At 39.1% G+C, this 20,579-nt stretch overlaps 1 protein-coding gene across 1 annotated transcript in view; it reads right to left on the reverse strand.

Annotated features, from left to right (window-relative positions):
* SLIT3 (slit guidance ligand 3) overlaps nt 1–20,579 on the reverse strand; it is a 779,517-nt gene that overhangs the window by 677,781 nt on the left and 81,157 nt on the right. Inside the window, exon 4 of the mRNA XM_054037022.1 lies at nt 5,903–5,974. Within this exon, the coding sequence (XP_053892997.1) occupies nt 5,903–5,974 (72 nt within the window). The remainder of the gene's footprint in view (nt 1–5,902; nt 5,975–20,579) is intronic.

The following is a 20,579-nucleotide window of genomic DNA, read 5'->3' on the forward strand; positions in this document are numbered from 1 at the left end:
ATGCACCAATCTATGAGAAACTCATTTTGTGGGATGTTTCACATTCCACTTGAAAGTTTATTCCTCTATATATTCCTGTGGTAATGTCAACCAGATGTGACAAAGAAGCCTGTGAATAATCACAAAAATTACAAGCATATTCTAATTCTGAGGTACTGTAAAATCATAGTTTGTTCTCTACCATTCCACCTCGTAGAGGGCACCTGCTCATTTTAGAAAGCTTATCAGTTAATGACTGGTTCTTCATCTTACATTAATTACATATTAGTGCTGAGCACGGCGTTTCAAGGTAAATAGCAAGCCAAGTTCCTTTACCTGATGGTTTTACAGTCAAAAATAGATCAGTGAGATTCGTTGAGACAATGATTTAGAAGAGGAAGAAGACACCACTTCATGATGTAGCTTCTAGCACAGAACAGAAGAAAAACTGTGTGCAAAGTTTTTATTATTAACTAATATTTGGAAAAAAAAAGTAAACAAAGCAAGTTTCCACATCAAACAAGGCTCATCACCTCAGATGCGCTTGCTTTTGAGGAGGGATCTAAATAAGAAGAGTCTAAAGCTCTTCCTTCCATGCAAGGAAGTAATTGAAAATCAATGTTGAAATTTTATATACATACATGAAATAGCTTTTTTCATTGAATTTAAGATTCATGTTTTAGTCTTGAACTCTTCCTGTTGAATACAAACATTAATCCAAGAAATATGCTGGATCTGGAAAGAATGGTAAACAACTATAGATTGAGAATGAATATTTCACCAGTAAAGCTGGAGGAGGAATAAGAACAGCTAACTAAACATTAATTGAAATTAACAAAGTATTAAAGAATATCTATATGTATAAGACAAAGCTAAATCTGTTGGTAATTTCTTGACCAAAAAATTCTGCTCATCACATCAAAAATGACTAAATGTATAATATGTGTTCAAACATGTATTTCACTGTGCATGAATATTCTTACAGAAAGTAAGCACCATCACATGGAAACTGAGGCCCAGCAAACACAACATCAGGTATTGCCTACTTGTGGGCTACATATATTAAGTCTGATTTTCAGAAGTACTAGTACCCCAAACTCCAGCTGAAGTCAATGGGAGCTGCGAGTGTTCAGTCAGCACATGATTACATCGGGCTAAGGCCAACAGTAAAAAGAAGCTCTCAGAAACCAAAAATATCTTACAGATTTCTAGGATCCAAAATGAATCTTGTCTTTAGATCAAAGCTCAAATGTTATTTGCCTCTGAAGTTTTATAACACCATAATAGAATTAGTGGGGAAGGGTTTATGTATTTTTAAATAGTCTTCACATAGCACAAAAGCTGTTTTAAAGACTGGGAAAGACCTCTCTTAGACTAACTGGAAAGCTGTGTACACTATCTAAAAAAAATAGTATGTCTTACTAAACTTACAAAAAGTTGCAAGCATCTGATTGGTAATGAAGCACAGAGCCCAGCTTGAAAAGTAACCTGACATTTCTCTGGAGCTGAAGTTTAATGACTTTTGATTTTTAGAGGTGAAATGTGGTTTGAGATAAGTGTTAATTGCTTTCTTTCCAGTTTGAGAATTGTAGAGCTAGAAGAAAGCACCAGATTATTAGATATTTCATCTGCCATCTGCAGTAAAGGAGGGGCCACAGATAAGCATTTACTCAGGCTTTATTGTCATGGTTTGTATAAAAGAAGGTGCCCATACTTCCTTTATTTCGGAGGAAGAAATGTAAGGGTCCAAGTATTTAGCAGAAACACTATTTTTTTAAAGCAGTTGCAAGTGTTACATCAATGAATTTAACTGCTTTCCTACATTTAGTCCATAATAGCCAGTAAAGTCTGTCTAAATATACATGAGTTAATAGAAAAAAATGGCCAGAAAGGAAGGAGTTCTCAAGACCTGGAATTATTTCTCAGCTCCTCTGAAGGGTGAGGTTATTGATTACTGCAGGTAAGCAGCCAATATGCATCCCAACACATGGTGAATTAACTTTTAAAATCATCACCAGTTTTCTCCTCTCAAGCCAAGCAAATTAAAGGTTATGGCAGAGGTATGCATCTTTTCCAGCTCTGAAGTCTGCTATTTCAGACATGTTTGCTTTAATATGCAGTCTTTAATATGCATATCAACACTGGAAAGAATTTTCACTCCCCTCTGCCCTCCAAGTTTCCTATAGCTCAAACAAAACTTGAAGAGGTTCCATTGAAATAAAAAAATATAAATGCACACAACTTTAGTCCTACAGGAAACTAACAGGCAACATTTCAACTCAGACAGGAACAGTTCCAGGCAGGCATGATTTGTGGAACAAAAGTAATTTAAATTTATTTTACAACCTCTGTGACCAATTCTAAAAACAAACACTTTCAGGTATCTGTCGAACTACCCAGGGTAATAAGAAGTGCCCAAGTGTTCACCAGATTGGACCATCTTGTGACACCTGCCATCAATCACAGTTGCTACCAACACCAGTGTTAATAAATAAGATCAAATTGCCAACTCTCATGGAGCTATCACCCAGCTAGGTTTTTTGTATTTTTTCAGTAAAGTTGAGTGGGATGGCTTGTCATACCTTTTCTTAGGGTCCAAAAAGCTGCTGTGTGTCTGTGTGTGTTTGAAATAAGCAGCTGATACACAATGATTGGGCTTTCATGAATGTGTGTGGTTTGTATATTTAAACAGAAGCTCTGCAACCTTATATGCTACAGACCATTTTAGCCCTACTGTTATGTAATTTAGAGTTACAGGCATGGATTGATTCTGGTGAGCTGAACTAGTAACTCACCTGGCACAAATCTAGCAGGTTGTCTATGTTCTAACTTCTACTAAGAGGATAAGCAAAGTGATTTGGCAGTCCAGTGGGCTAGCCTGTGTCAAACTGTGGCAGCCCACACAATACATGTTTGAGTACTGTGCATAACTAAAAAGATAGATAGAAAACTGAACCAGTATTATCATCTTTCCCTTTTTCTTCCATCTCCCTTTATTTTCTTCTCTTTTTGTCTGAGCTCCATTGAAGTCTTGTCACTGTTACTCCTATTCCCGCTTCATTTTTGCCTCACTTCTGTTATTCCCCTTCCTTGCTGTTTTAATTGTTCTCTTTTCTTGTAAGTTCATGCCAGCCACTGAAAAAGAATGTCAGAGCCATGCCCCCTTCATTGAAGTGTTTTACCCAGAGACCTATTGCAAGTGAAATTGATTAGTTTTGCTGGACTCCAGTGAATTTAGCTCACAGCAGGAAAGTGCGAAAAAGCACCTCTGAATTTTACTGTGGGTAGATTCAGAGCAGTTGTGCAAAAATCAGATACCAGTGTTAGCTGTCCAGTTTCCTTAAGTAGAAAAGGGGTAAAAAAAAACAAAAAAAAAAAACTTTCATCCACATGCATCTCAATGATTAGGTTGCTGCTCCGGTTATTCCTGCACCACTGAAACACATGTAGCAAAACTGGCCTATTACTTTTGGAAGCAGCAGTAATGATAAATTGCTACTGTATCTATGATACATGTTTCACTTTAAACATTATTTCAATGTAATGCTTGTACCTTTAAGAGAAAAGACTGCATTCTGGCTAAGCACAGTATGAGGGGATAGATCCCAACTACTACCAATGACTGAGACCCTGGGATCACATCTGCATAACTCACTGGACTGATGAGACTCTTTATTCACTAACATTTATAAAACATTCTGAGGGGAATCACTATAGAAGTGTCAAATTCATACTCAACTAGACCTCTTAAATAATTACCCCACAAGCTTTATAAAAGCACAACTATTATCCTAGTTTTCAAGGACGGTAAACAGTTTGATTATCTGAATAATTAAAGGAACATACTTTTGAATATATTTCATATCAAAATACCTGACTACTTGCACTTTGATTAGGTGCACCACTTTATATTAAGGCATATCTTCACAGAAGTGATACATGGAGATTTGTACTGGCATATATAAAGCCTTTCCATAGATGCTGCAGATAACTGTTAACTGAGATTACGGAAATACTAAACTAGATTATTATACTATACCATTGTTTTACTGTAGGAATCTTAAATGCATAATGGAAGGAGGTCTTGTGCATTATCAAATCGGGATATGATCACTGTACTTGTGTATCATCATGCTGAACTGCAGAAGCTGCTTTAAATCTATTGATAATCACAGAGAGTCTGATAGCTACCTTCTGGAAGAGGAAACCTTAATAGAGATTACGTTATTATATACAGATTAGCTTTGCATAATTTTACTTTAACAAGTGCTGGCACTTATAAAACAAAACAACCCAAACACTTTAGGAGAATGGTTTAAATGGGGTGTGGTGGAGGCCAACTGCCCTATCAACAAGTTATATAGCAGTGTGCAGTTTTGACTAAAGTGCAGTTTCAACATGTGGAAATTACATAAACTTGCACTAAGGATCTTAGAAAACTCAATCAAATACTACTCAGTCCTAGAAAGTCCACTTAATGAATATTTCCAGGGCAGTTAAAAGCTGCAGCAAGGCTAACATATTCCAAGAGCAGGTGTGTCACAGTGGTACTTGAGAGTCTATGGGTAGATTTTGAAAGTAAAGGACAGGTATGGTTATGAGGTTGTGTCTCCAGAACTGTGCTGCTGATCAGAAGCTCCAAGAGTTACACACAAAGTTCTTCACAATGAAATTCTGACAACACGAAGGAGTTTAATATGTGAAAATAGGTCTCCACAATGGTATCAGGACTGCTCCTGGCTGAACATTACCCAATTCTTTCACTTTAAAACTTGGACAAAGAGTCTATTTTTAAAATAGTGAATTGGTTCCCAAATTTAGCTTCACTGTTGCCATGTGTTTCACATTTCCACAGGAAGAAAAATTTATTACATTGCCTAAATGGATAGCTTGATTGCATAAAGAGGTATTAAAACACAATTATCAAAACCCCACATCAATGTAGCAACTTTTTATTCACCCTGTAGTAACTTTAAATTTCACTAGCCAGATCATAAATCTTACTAACCAGCCTCCTATAAATCTAGATGGCCAAACTTTAAAAGAGGTTGACCATGTAACTTCTCTTCTGATTCACTTGCGGGGTTTTGTTTTGGGTTTTTAGAGAAGTTAATTTTCCAGGTTTCAGCAAACTGTTCTAAAGACACTTTGCCTTCTGCTTACTACAGACCTCTTATTCTAATCTTGGTGGTATCTGTACAACCTTACCCTCTGCATGTAAAAGAACTATCAATTCCTCTTCCTTGCATCAAAAACTGGAGGAGGGGCATTATTCATGGTCATCATCATATGTTTCTACTCCACTGAGTAGACTGAGAAAAATATATCACCAGCCAGCTTATCTCTGTTATTCTTCTGATGTGCAAGTTGACTCCAATGCCAATCTAATAACATCTTCAATGCCCATGGAGATGCAAAGCATTACATTTGCCCCATTCTTCAAACAGTAGGAGCCATTGTTCCAGCCTTAACTGTCTCTGAACATTGGCTCAGTTAAAACAACGTGTCTTTAATTAACAGCGAGTTGTGACAAACCATTTTATGCCAACATGCCCATCTTAAATAGCACAAAAATCAACTATTTCTCGGTGGACAGCTTACTACAATGAAAGCAAAAAGTGGCCACTTCTGCACTAATCCTGCAATCCTACACAGGGAATTTTAACTATATTAACTCTGAAGTCATTATTTTGAATCTACTTCAGCTATGAAACAGGGAAAGAAAATTTGTGGTTTCTTTCATGTATGTATTTATTTTCTAGTACATAACTACCATAACATAATGGTAAAATGTCCTCATGAAACTATGGAAATCTAGATGTATCATAAATGTCACTAAAGTACCTAACCAAAATATCATAGCAAATGCACTATCCACATAATGAATCAAGGCACATACACAATAAAAGTAAACTGTACTTACAATCTGGTTAACTTCAGCGTGTTCTGGAAAAGCAGCTCGGGTAAAACCTGTAATTTATTCTTGTTCAGACGCCTAAATAAATAAAGAGAATACAGTTAACACAAAAAAATGCATTAGAATAATTTTCATACTCAGGAGCCTATTCCATCTTCCACAACACATTGAACTCTCATTAAAGGATGTGAAAAGCCATGGTATTAAACTAGTACAGAATGTAGGAGCCTTTGTGTACATTATTAATACACAGGGTCAGTACATCATGCCATGTGTAGACCACCTGGCCAGCTCCTTGAAAAAAAAGATAGAGAAAGCAAATATTAAGTCAGAATGCTATAGTGTGAATGAGTGTATCTGCATGTTAGAGTTGTATTGGATGCTTACTAACATACAAATCACATGGCTCCCATGTTGAGTTTTCAGTGCTTTGAAGAGATTTGCAGAAGGTATCTGGTTTTCATCTTTCTTTCTAAACATGTAGGCAACAATAAGTTAAATATCCCAACCATCCTGGAATTATTTCCAGATTGCCTATTGGGTCTACTATACAGGGTCACGTTAATTTTTGTTTTAAAAAACTGTATATCAAACATTAACTTTGGAAATCTGAGCACTATTGTGAAAAGTATGAAAACACACTTTTAATGGGACTACTGCATCCTTGCAAAGGCTTCTGTGATTGGAAATGCAACCTATTTTACTTAAAGTATCTCCTAAAATTACTTTTTGGGGACCTGTTTTAATATTTATTTTCTAGTTAATTTTAATATATTCATTTGACCAACTTTTGCACTAACTCACTAACACATCCTGCTAGCTGGGAAAAGTTTATTGCCCATCCTGCCCTACATCAACTACAAAAGTATCTATCATCCCGAAGTAAAAATTATCTTTATAACAGTCATGCAAAACTGAAATCATCTTAATGTAGACAAAGCAACCCACTTTAGAAACCCAAGTTAAATACTGCAATGTACAGCGGAAACAGACTTCTGTTCATCCACAAGCTCAGTAAATGTTGCTTAAATGTAACAATTGACCTGAACTCACAGAAAAGACATTCAAAGCTAAAACTAAATATCTGGCTCCAGTCTCCCACAGAATAGTTCCGTTTTGTGTATCTCTATAGCTTAAAAAAACAACACACAGCATTTGGCTAATCTGCCCTGAATGTTTATAACAGTAGTAATGAGTCTGGTTCCATGATATAATGATGGTTACTAGGGTTCTGCTCCCAAAAGCCACATGGGCTCTTTAAGAGAAATACTGATGCTTAGCCTCCATTCCTGGTTTCTAATTTTCTTGGATGCTGAGTACTTCATTTCATTTTCCATGCCTTTCTGGATTTATTCACATTACAGGCCTCCACCATTTTGGCCTGAAAGCTCTTCCTTAGGGATCAGTCTAAGGTCACTGGGACTGAAAGGCTGGAGTTTTCATATGGCTACCATATGAATGCATCCAACAACAATGGAAAAAGGCAACCATATATGTACTTCTCTTCCTGATATCAAGAACAGACAAGGTTGGGTTTGGAAGTTTTGCATACAGTCGGACATACTCGAAATTAAGGACATACCTAATGCAAACAAGTTATAAAATTGGTTCACCTTCCAGTACATTTCAGTAACAAATACCCAAATTAGTTTTCTAGGCAAGTACATTTAATGACTAAACACAGCAATAAATGAAAGACTATCAAAAGCCACAGAACAGGTTTAGTCAGCAGATGGGGGATTCTAAGTCTGAAAATGACTAGCAGAATGAACTATACGGAAAGCAATTATTTTTTGATAGCACATAGCCAAACAGAGTGTGGACAGTTTCTGTCACTTCTAGCATTAACTAGCTTTGACTAACTTAGCCATCAAGTTGTTCTTGTTTTGCTGAAGTTGAAGTGAAATCTGTGTAGACCACATCTAAAAGAAGTTATATACGGTACCTAATGGAAAAATACTCTAAAATACATTATCTGGTAGATAAATTAAGATTCATGCAGATTTCAAGCTGAGATGCTGTTATCTGCAACTATCCAAGAGCTCATAGCAGTTTTCTTATAGTAGTTTGACCTGGCCAGTTTTGGGACCAATCTTCCTCATCCTTCTGCTCTTTTTATACCTACTGGTTAATAACCGCCCGCACCTTCCACCCCCCAGAGATCGAATCATTGCAGTGGTGTGATTTTCACTTTTGGTTCCTTTGTGTGGAAAGGCGTAGACAATGCTACATTTCATACACCAAATACGTATCCATGCTAGTTATTACATCTGCCAGTTAACAGAAGAAGAAAATCTAAGTACCTTAATACCTTTGAGGGCATTTTGCATACCTTTCTAATTTCCTTTAGATAGATTTGTCATCATGGGTGCTTCGTCCAGGACCAGCACTTTGACACCACTATTTTAACTTTATCAAGGATTATACTATTTACCAAAGGCAAATTCTATGGAAAGAGCATCACTGTAAGGAAGTTGGTTTTTGGAATATGCTGATTGACTGATACTTTATGTAGTCAAGCCTCTGGTAACTTTCGGCTCACTTCCATCTGTTTTTACTCAATGTGACATTCCACCCCATAATGCTTTACAGAAATATGCTTATGAGTGTAAATATGACATAACTTGAATAAGTTTTATGCTAGATATGCCATGTAACATATCTTTGCAAAGGTTATGATCTACTGAATATATTCATTCTATTTGTATGCATGTATCATTTTTATATCTGAAGTTATGAACATTGGCTCTACACTTGTATTTAAAATGTTTGCTGTAGGAGGTATACAAGACAGATTTGGTCAACATAGTGGGAAAGGGTTATTCAAGTAATTGGGAGTACTTAACTAACAATGGACTTTGGGGGACGCCAATCCACATCTGAGCTTTCCTGGGAACGTTCAAACTAACACGTAAACAATGGCGTTGGCCTGCAAAAAGCTGAATCATTCATAGACATGTGACTAAGAGGGTGGTAAAGCACTGGAATGGGTTACCTAGGGAGGTGATGGAATCTCCATCCTTAGAGGTTTTTAAGGTCAGGCTTGTCAAAGCCCTGGCTGGGATGATTAAGTTGGGGTTGGTCTTGCTTTGAGCAGGGGGTTGGACTAGATGACTTCCTGAGGTCCCTTCCAACCCTAATCTTCTACGATTCTATGATCAAGTTAAAACAGACAGGTCCAATGTGCATTGTTGCTGACAAATAACTATGGTGGGCAGTCTTTTCTGACATTGACAAGCATTTGAAACAATACTGTTTAAGGAACATATGTCATTTTCGCAAAAAGTTACACCACAACGTACTGCTGTAACTTGGCTACCCACCTATATATGTCCATTTAGTATGTTTCTTCTCCAACTAATTCAAGAAGAAGACTAGAACCCAGAAACCTCAACTTTCCATAGTGAATCTTCTTACTTTGCTACTGCATAGGTCCCTGCCTTCCAGAAACTGTTTAGTAGTCTATTATTCCCTTTTGAACAGGACTAGGGATTTCTTTAATAATTGTTTCTGGGTTTTAACTACCTGGAATTTACTGTAACCAAAACATATTTAGGTCTAGTTGCAACAATCTGGATGCATATCCCAGAGCCAAACTGAAAATCTCAGCCTTCTGACGTTTCAACTACAGTTGCACAAATTTCTTCTCTTTTCCACGCTTCAGTGGTCTACATTCTGTTAGCAACCCTTCAGACTGAAATGTTTACTAGCCATTTTTCCTTTCGTTTCATTAAAAAGGTTAATATCTTTAAATTCAGAATCAATTTGCATCTCTCTCTCTCTCACTGTATTCTCTCCTCTGACTTTAATATCTGGGAGCTAACATGAAGGCTTTCAATGGAGGGTCCTCCACTCAACTTCATTCAATGGGGTACAGTGTATGATCAGTCTATTTACTTAGCTTCTGAGGACAGTGGGACTCATTGAGCCACGTACTGAGCTTTGTTCATGAACTCTGTCTCAATATTTATGTATTTCAAATATATCATTGCTGCTGATAATGGTTAATGAATGGTGTTTTGTTATAAATGTTTCTTCTATCTAAAACATTGCTAGATTTTACTTGAGTTTTAAGGAAGTACAAGAGTACATGAAAAATGTAGTTTGTGCAAAAATCCTCAGATTAGCAACTCCAGGGACTGGAGTACTGTTTATCCCTGGAACTGTCAAAGCCAGGGCAATAGAAGCACAGCCTTCCCAAAATTGCTCCACCAATATGCTTCAGCTCTAATTTTGAGTGACAACTGCTAGGAATCAGAGGAGATTTATCCTGCAGCTCCATTCCTTTCAGCTTCTGTTCAGAAACTACCAACAGTACTTGATTAATGGCAATTATGTTAAGATCATTTATCTATTAGGAATGGAAGAGATTGTCAGTGCATTTTATTTATTCCAGCAAACAACCGTCTGCTGGTTATAACTGCCTCTGATCTGATTCCCGATGGTGTTTTTGAGGTGCAAGAATCCATATCCCATTGCTAATTCCAAGCTATTTATTCTCCTGACTGCTTTTATAATGTATACTAGAACCAGGCAATGGCTATGGAAATTTTGCCATGAATATTCATAGACAATCTTAAGGAATTAACTTTAGTTGAGTTTATACCCCTTGTTTTTGCAAATATAAGAGTCTCAGTTTCCAGAACAGAAAACTCATCAGCACAACATTGAGGTTAATATTGCTGAATGTTCACAAAACAATATATCCCCCCCAGAAAGCAGATCAGCTTTTCAAAGTTAAATACTTTTAAAACTCCATTTGAACAAATCAAATTTCCAATTTTGGATATTGCATGCAAACAACTGTTTGCAAAACACCTAGCACCAAGAATTGTTCATGGTAACAAATAAATTTGAGAAAACTGCTGTCACAAAAGTCAACAGAAAGGCAAAATAGATTAAATCATAGAATCATAGGACTGGAAGGTACCTCAAGAGGTCATCTAGTCAGGGCCAGCTGCAGGCACCAGCCGAGCAAGCTCATGCTTGGGGCGGCAGATTTTTTTTTTTGTTGTTCGCCGATCCGGCCGCCCTGTAGGGAGCGGCGGCACGGAGGAGGGGAGCGCCCTGCTGGGAGCGGGCTGCGCACTCCGTCTGCCCCAGCTGGTGTCAGGTCTGTAGCAAGCCTGGCAAGGCAGCCCGCGTCTTTCCCTGCCCGCCGACTGGAGCGGCGCGGAGCCCTCCCAGCAGGCGGTGCGGCAGTCGGGGCTGCATGGCGAGCGCCCCGCTGAAGCCCTGGTCGCCCCCCTTCTCTCTCTCCCCCTGCTCCCTCCTCCCCCCCCCCCCCGCTATTCGGGGCACGTCTGCAGCACAGGGAGTCCCCCTGCACCCTGGCTCTGGCCACCCGGCAGGTTTTATTTTTTTTCCTGCTTTGCCGCTCCGGCCACGCAGCAAGTTTTTTTTTTTTTTTTTTTGCTTGGGGCAGCAAAAAAGCCAGAGCTGGCCCTGCATCTAGTCCAGTCCTCTGCGCTCATGGCAGGATTAAGTATTATCTAGACCATCCCTGATAGGTGTTTGTCTAACTTGCTCATAAAAATCTCCAGTGACAGAGATTCCACAACCTCCCTAGATAATTTATTCCAGTGCTTAATTACCCAGTTAGGAAGTTTTTCCTAATGTCCAATCTAAACCACCCTTGAGTATTTTAGGATGTATGCTGACTTGAAGACATCTAACTTGTCTAAGTAATTTTTAATTTGTTCTTTCCCTATTTTAGCCTCTGATCCTACCTCATTTTCACTGGCATTCACTCTGTTAGACATCGCTTTTAACCTTTTTGGTGAAAACAAACAAAAAGGTCATTTAGCACTTCTGCCATTTTCACATTTTCTATTATTGTTTCTCCTCCCTCCCCCCACTGAGTAACTGGCCTACTCTGTCCTTGGTCTTTCTCTTGCTTCGAATGTATTTGTAGAATGTTTTGCTGTTACCCTTTATGTCTCTAGCAAATTTAATCTCGTTTTGTGCCCTGGCCTTTCTAATTTTGTCCCTACATACTTGATCTGTTACCTGTTATTCATCTAGGGCCATGTCTACACCAGCACTTATGTTGACAAAATATTGTCGCTCAGCGTTGTGAAAAAAACCACACCCCTAAGCAACATTAAGTTTTGCCTGTATAAGCGCTCATGTGCACAGCACTATGTTCGTGGTAGACGCTCTCCCGCCAACATAGCTACCGCCGCTCATTGAGCTGGTTTTATTATGTCAACAGGAGAGCCCTCTCCCATCGACATAAAGCGGCTATAAGAGTGATCTTATGGCGGCACAACTGTGCCGTTCTAAGCTTGTAAGTGTAGACATGGCCTTAAGTTTTTATGCACACACTTCGTCTGCATGCAGATGAATAGAAATTATGTCCTTTTCATACCCATACAACAGTACTGCATAGATTTTAGTGAGGATGGAGCTGGGTCTGTATAACTTTCTCCTAATGCCCTCCAGGAATCCAACTGCTTTACAGTCAGTTGTGGAAAAGTATTTCTTTTGCATGGAAATCTGAATGCGCAGAACACTAAATAATTATGTGTGTCATATAGAACATGTATTTGCATACTAAAAAAAGATGCTTACATCAAAACTACACTGAAACTACAAAACACAATGTCCATTCATCACTTATTTTCCATTCAACCAAATTCTAAGTTACTCCTTTAAACAACCCTCCCATCAGCATTTTAGTATTTCACCCTGTCTCGCATTGTTACATTTTAACTTCCCTGATAATCAAAGCAAGTCAAGTTCATGCAAAAACAGCCCATTCAGACCTTCACATTATGATTTGTTGCGTGTAATACGATAAACATGTTTGATGGGCCTCAAATGAAAATTGATTCTGAAAACAGGGAGAAATTTAAATATTTGTTCCCACTATTCCTGTGACTCAGGTGTTTAGTATCTAGGATGCCCTCAAACATCTTCCTCTTTTTGCTCCCAAGTGGTTGCCAAGTTGGCCTACAAAACCCAGCTCCTTAATCGTACTGTTACCTAGAGCCGACTTTCAGAGGTGCTAGTAGAATGCAAATTTCTGTCTGTCTAAAGATCACGTGGGTAGTAAATAAGTTGGATGAATAACTGCTAACTATTAGGAGCGAGTATGCCTAGCATGTCTGAAAATCAAGGGTGCAATAGTGAGTTGTTTCAATTTTGTATAAAGTTCATAAGCAAACAAATACAAGTTACATCGTAAATAAGCATTAATATTCAACTTCAGGCTTTACACTTCCATATTAGATAATATCCCTTCTCTTTCTAATACAAATTTACCTATTGCCTTTAAATAGTTTCCCAGCGTACCCCTTAACCTGAGAGGGGGTATCCAGCGTTAACAGGCAGACTCTCACCTTCAAGACTGTCCCTCAAGTTCTCGATGAAAAAAATCAGTCCAGGTCTACACTATAAATTTACATCAGTATAACTACATCACTCAGGCGTGTGAAAAATCCACACCCCTGAGCAACGTAATTATACCAGTCTAACCCTGGGTGTAGACAGGAGGGCTTCTGCCGTCGACATAGCTACCGCCTCTCATGGAGGTGGAGAACCTACACTGATCGGAGGAGCCCTCTCATCAGTGTAAGTAGCATCTTCACTGAAGCGCTACAGCAGCGCAACTGTTGCTGCTACAGCAATCTGTCCTCAGTTTCAAGCCTCCTTTTAAAAATGTTTTTGCCCCCTTCCTCTCTGTCGTGGCATGGTGACTTATCGTTATTCGAATAGTGAAGACCCCCTCTTAACTTGAGAGCTGGGATGTCTCAATGTACCTCCATTCACTCTAACGGCCCATCATTGCCTTTTCCTGGGTTGTACAATGGATTGTTACTTGAGTCTGGTTTTGTGTAAACACCTGGTTCAGGAGCTGCCTCTCCCTGACTGATCGCTCGCTGCCCTGCTTTGAGGTGGAGCCAAAGTTCATGAGCACAGTCTAAATACATATTTCCTAATGAGTATTAAGCTTGTAACATTTACAAGCTTTCACAAAAGACCTTACCAGACATACTTTTATAATACAATAATACAGTATGCAATCAGTTGCTCATTTTGGGGATTTAACCCTTCTGTTTGGCCCTTGGGGTGTTTGGACCCTGATTGTCACAATGACATCAATAAGTGAGAACTATAAAAATTCCCACGTGACTTCAATCCTTCTTTATTTCACTTTTTCTGTGCTAGAGAGAAAACTTCAAAGCCCTTGCCAGAAAAGCCATTATGAAGATTCTCAACATGTGGAATGAGAGTTCCTTATATAGGATTTAAAAAAAATTAACATATTTTGGAAGATTAAATTGAGCACATTTTTAAATTTCAAAATTTTAAATTTAAAAGAATTATGCTTTGGAAGAATAAATGCTTTAAATGGCCATTTAGTAAAGCTACTTCCTTCAAGCTGACAGGTAAGTGCCTGCCAAATGTGAGTGAACCGTAAATGCTTTTTTTCCAAAACACACCATGTCCATAAGAACTCCACCTCACTGCCACATGGCAGTAGTCTTTGACAATCACAAAGAAAGCTCAGCATAAGCTTTAAGTACAGCTTAAGTACTGAAGCAAATATTAGAAATGCCAGTACAGCGTCTGACAATTCTATCCTTCACCTCTTCACAAGTGGCACATGAAAGCATGAACCGCACATGCTTTGGGTACACAGCACAGCAGCACCATTCTCTTCCCAACCAAAAACGCTCAGGGGCGGGGGGGTTAGAAATTCCACAAGCTGGCTGGAGCCTTTTATCTGCGACAGCATGTCACATCTGCAGCCTTTACTGCCATGCAGCCATTAGGTGACAGAAGAGACAGTGTTAATGGACAAGTTCAGTATGCAAACATTGGCAGGACAGTGCCACTGATGGAGACAGCTCCTCTCTATTTGCACAGGTTTGTTTCACGTAAGTGGACAAGCACATTATACAGTCTGCTTCCTACTTCCTAATTCATTCTCTTTATAAGGCAATGTGAAGTTTAGCAGCTTTAATGACACGTCCCCTCATGCTTGGAAAAGGAGAACTGTGTCTTTGATAACACTTGAACGTTGCTTTTCTATTTATTCTGCAGAAGAATCAAGTTAGTTCTCTCATGACCTATTTAAGGTCAATTTATTTTACAGAAAGCTGTACTATGTTGATATTTCAAACAATGCTAAATGCTTCATTGCCCCGCTCTTTCCTAGAGCCTGATCCTGCCATGTGATACATTCGTCTTGAGTACAGAATACCCTTGACTCCCAAAGTCATGATGTCTTCAAACTTTAGGCTTAAAAATGTACTTTTTATTTTGGGAAGTAAATGAAATGGAATGAGGACTAATATCAAAATCAATGTGACAGCTACTGAGGGTATGTCTTCACTACAGAGTTAGCCCAAAAGATTGGCACCGGGGTCAGAGAACCCAGGTTCACTGAGTCCAGGTGTGAGCAGCCTGGCTATGTGTCACTGTGACTTCTGGGGGCAAATCCATGACTCTTTTGGGCTGAAGTAAGCTGAGACGCTCTACGGTTCTTTCCCAGTTAACTGTGGGACAACTTATCTGTCCTGTGCACACTGGGGAATTGTGGGAAGGCACCAGAGAACTATCAGCACTCATATGATGTAGCCTGCACCGTCGCTATAAAGAGGGCAGGTTGCCAGCCTGAGTGAAGAGTGGAACCCAGGCTTTAACCCACACCCCTCCCGCCTGTGCCAACTAACCTAGGTTGAAAGTACCACGTAAGTTGGGTCAGAGGTTGCCCTATGTGGAGAAGAGGGAGATTATGGGCAACACCCAGGTAAGAGCCTGGGCAAACTCAGCAGTGAAAAAATACCCTTAAAGGAAACTCTGTAGAGTATTCACTCTGCCTAACCTAAGAGCAGGGAAGGTCCCCGAGAAAAAAGTCTTACTATGAATAAAATGCTTTTAATTACAATAAGCCTTTAAGTCTGCTACTGAGTGCAGTCAGCTTGCCAAAAACCAAAGCTATTTGTGACCATAGCGGAGAGGACGCACAATGGAAAGTACAGAACAATATTAAAATCAGCTGCAACGTGGTTTCATGATCATAAAGAGATAATCTGAGCCAAATGTTGATTTTAAAATTATTAATTATGGTGACATTTTCCTTGTGACTACACTGTGTAAAGTAAAGTAATTTAGATAAATCACTACTTTAACTATAGCGGTGGGATATTCAATATATAAGACGACAAGAAGATTTGACAGCTAGAATTAGGAATTAAAGCCTAGTTTAGCATTTCTTATTAACTCTGTAATGGACACAATACATATGAAATGGGAATGACTAAAGCGACAAAGAGTCCTGAGGCACCTTATAGACTAACAGACGTATTGGAGCATAAGCTTTTCTGGGTGAATACCCACTTCGTCAGATGCATGTAGTGGAAATTTCCAGAGGCAGGTATAAATATGCAGGCAAGAATCAGTCTAGAGATAACAAGGTTGGTTCAATCAGGCAGGATAAGGCCCTCTTCTAGCAGTTTAGGTGTGAACACCAAGGGAGGAGAAACTGCTTTTGTAGTTGGCTAGCTATTCACAGTCTTTGTTTAATCCTGAGCTGATAGAGTCAAATTTGCAAATGAACTGAAGTTCAGCAGTTTCTCTTTGAAGTCTGGTCCTGAAGTTTTTTTGATACAAGATGGCTACCTTTAAATCTGCTATTGTGTGCCCAAGGAGGTTGAAGTGTTCTCCTACTTTTGGGAACATTTTTACTAGAATTAAAATCTTCAGTAAACTAAAAATTAAGACAGCAAAGATATCTACTGCTCCAATTAAATGACTGCATCTATAGAAATGGGCACGTGTGTTGAACCAACCATTGGCAACAGTTTACTGGAGTTGTGTATCAGAAATATTACAGAAGACTTATCTAATAGAAATCCACATCTATCAGCATGAACACATTGGCACATAGGTCAGAATTATCTGACTGCTTCAGAAGCCACATTAAGCACAGCAAATATGGGAAATGTATTGGCATGTACGGATCTTATGTATTTTTTCTTAATTTGAGTAAAAACACTAGAATTATAAAGAAGTGCTTTATGTTTGCTCCTGAGCACAATTTATTGCATTTTGAATTTCACACAAAATGCTTTACAAAGTTCAAACTGAAATTAAATATTTTCAGAAGAAAAACATTTGCAAAATGGTGTCCACGCTGATAATGAACTTAGAAGCCACAGTGAATTATTTATCTGTCCATCTGTTCAGCCAGTGACACAGGAGAGTGCTGCTATCATAAACTCGACCAACAATTGCTCTTACAAAGCACATACTTCTAAGTTACTTCCTGTGAAAGACTGAAGAGGTCCCAGCCTGGCTTTATAGAAAAACATTACACCAATCTTCATTTGTTTCCTCCCTGGAATTCTCATTTACTGAGACCTGTCACCTGAGGGGTCCATTCACGAGGGACTGCCTAAGAGAATACGGCACTGCTTGCTGTGTAACCATGGCAGAAGAGTAGGAATAGGGGCTGTTCTAGCCTGGTAATCCAGTCTAAAGTGGAGTGAACCACAGAGTTACACTCTGGGCAATAATGCACGTAGATGCCTGTCCCTAGGAAAGTGCCCCCAAGAACAACTGGGGAGAGATCATGGTATGGCTGTACTGTACATGTAACACATTAATAAAAAGGTTAAAATTTGAGACAAAGTAATGAGAACAAGTTCAAAGCTTATGTGCAACATCTCTACCATTCTTTGTCAATATTTGCTTAACAGCCTTGGACTTCAATTAAAAAAAACTGATTTGGTTTATGGAAATACATTTTTTCGCACTTACTGACTAGGCACCGCATAGTTCAAGATGATTGCAAAAATTCATGTTATTAACCAGTTCAGTTCATCTTTAATAAAACATTACTAACACATTACATGTGGTTTACAGGTGAGCAGGAACCTCAGAAGCACTTCAATATTTTTCATGGTTGGCCCCTACTTGATAGCAATCCCATGCACATAGCTTTTGGTACGTGAGACATGGGAAACACTTTGTTCAATCTCATCGAGAAGCTTCAGCTTGATGTTGAAACTCATATTCACAAACAAGTTTAGTGTAGAGGTCTGTGGAGAATGAGGTATTTATCTGTATTACTTGTTTCTATGAACATCATGCACACCTCACTTTATCTTCTTGACATTATCCTGCTTTACACTCCAAGCAGTTACATCAAAAGAGGCTTTTGGAGGGAAACGAACAGGAACAAAACGAGGTACCATCAGACAGAATACAAAGTCCTTAAAGAAACAATAGAGAAGTGATTAACTGGGGAATACCCACCTGTCTGGCTCCTGTGTGGGTTAAAAAGGGATGCTAAACCATTAGAGTCCCTCATTTAGGGAGGAAGGAGGTTTGAATGGGAACAGCAGCAGCTGGAGATGCATCTATGACAGAGAATGCTGCATCGCCTGTCTGCCTCTCCCAGCCTAGGACTGGGATAGCTGGTCTGAGTGGAACTGACCCAACACTTGTAAGGAAAGAATGAAGCATACAGAAGACCAAACCCTTCATTGTTTTATCCTTTTCCCCATCTTGCTATGTGCTTTTGGGTGAATAAACAGTACTTTAAATTTAAACTGTTTTGAGTCACTTTAATCAGCTGCTCCCAAAGACAAGTTCTCCTGCAGCTGACAAGTAAAGGTGGGGCTGTCATATTTACACAACTGGGAAACTGGAAGGCTGCAGCCCAGACATCCAGTCCAAAAGGGGTTGGACCAAAAAGTCCTCCATTACTGAGAGACGGAAGGAAGCCAAGCCTGTCACCTGATGGGTGTATTCAAGAATGATTGCAAAAGGGCCAAAACACAACTCACCTGGTAACAAACTAAAATAGGAACTTGCCACCCAGTTTCTTGACTCATTACCCCATTCCAATGTTGAAAATAGTTTTCAGTAACAAGTTTTCCTGCTGTGCACTAAATCTAAACGGTACAGCCACAAAGCAGGAAACAAAAGTAACCTCTTCAAACTATGTACCTGACCGGGGACAAGCAATTCCTAGGACATTTGAGGTAAGTTTCCTGTTAGCAGAGTCTTAACAGTAAACAATTCTCTTAAGGTAGAACTAGCTTGTCATCCGCCCCTTTAGGCAAACACGTTAAAAGCCTGAACAGGGGCAGATGGTTAGTTTTTCAACCCTCTTTATGTCATATTCTAAGCCAGTAACTATTTGTACAATATATAAAGGGGAAAATGTAATTTATGATGGCATGCAAGGTCAGTTATACCACAACTGAATATCCCTCCCTCCCCAAGTACTATACCACATATGGAAGCCCTATACCACATGGACATGAGAACATTCTTTTAACAGAGATCTCTGCATTGTTCACCCTAACACATTTTTTTTTTTAATTTGTCATTGGCATTTTCCTCGTAACTGGACCATCCATTGGGAAAAAAGTAATGGTCCACCAACCTTTTGGCCCAGCATACTGTTAGTTAGTAGGCATCCACTTGGCCTACTGAGAGGTATATCTACAGAATCTTTTGTAAGGTACTGAAAACAAAAGGTTTGTATCACAGCATCTGAAATTATGAAGCCCCTGTAAAGTCAGATACATGATTTATGCTGGATTTTGCTGACATTTAACCAAGTTTCTCAGGAAAGAAAAGGACCAGAATTCACAGAAGTCTAGTCTATCTCCTCAAGTGTGCAAATCTATTCCTACTCACATGGATACGTTAAATACTGTGATTTTTTGTATTTCAGAAGTTCCAAGGTGTGACACTCTATAGAATATCTGGGACACTTTATGATATTGTTGATACCAATATTATAAAATTGAAAGAAATCTGACCAGATATGCTGTGTGAGGTATCTGCAAAAATGTTATAAATTTGCCAAATATGATAAGCTTGTTTATATGTTTGTATCACCTTTGTATTATGAGTTATAGGTATGTTTGGTATATCTGCCTTTCCGAACTTGTGCTGTGTTTCTGGGTGACACCCCCAGACAAATTTGCATCAGCACTCGGCCTACTTGATGGCCCATCAAGGGACATCAGCTATACAACAAACCCATTGAAAGGAGCCTACCTTATGAGGCAGCAGCAAATCATGTGGTATGCCTGTGGACAGAGAACTCTAAGGCCTCCATGCTATGTGCTGGGCCGCTTGTGTTTGGAACAAAGGAAATCAGTTGCACACATACAAAATGGGAAATGACTGCCTAGGAAGAAGTACTGTGGAAAGGGATCTGGGGGTCATAGTGGATCACAAGCTAAATATGAGTCAACAGTGTAACACTGTTGCAAAAAAAAAAAAAAGCAAACATCATTCTGGGATGTATTAGCAGGAGTACTGTAAGCAAGACACGAGAAGTAATTCTACTGCTCTACTACCAGGGCCGGTGCTACCATTAAGGCAAACTAGGCGGTTGCCTAGGGCGCCAAGATTTCGCCTAGGGCGCGAAACTTCCTTGCACCCGGCCCTGTCTACTACGCTCTGATTAGGCCTCAAGTGGAGTATTGTGTCCAGTTCTGAGCGCCACATTTCAGGAAGGATGTGGACAAATTGGAGAGAGTGCAAAGAAGAGCAACAAAAATTATTAAAGGTCTAGAAAACATGACCTGAGAGAAGATTGAAAAAAATTGGGATTGTTTAGTTTGGAGAAGAGAAGACTGAGAGGGGACATGATAACAGTTTTCAAGTACACAAAAGGTTGTTACAAGAAGGAGGGAGAAAAACT

This window comes from Malaclemys terrapin, chromosome 8, assembly GCF_027887155.1.
Source record: "Malaclemys terrapin pileata isolate rMalTer1 chromosome 8, rMalTer1.hap1, whole genome shotgun sequence".
NCBI lineage: Eukaryota > Metazoa > Chordata > Testudines > Emydidae > Malaclemys > Malaclemys terrapin.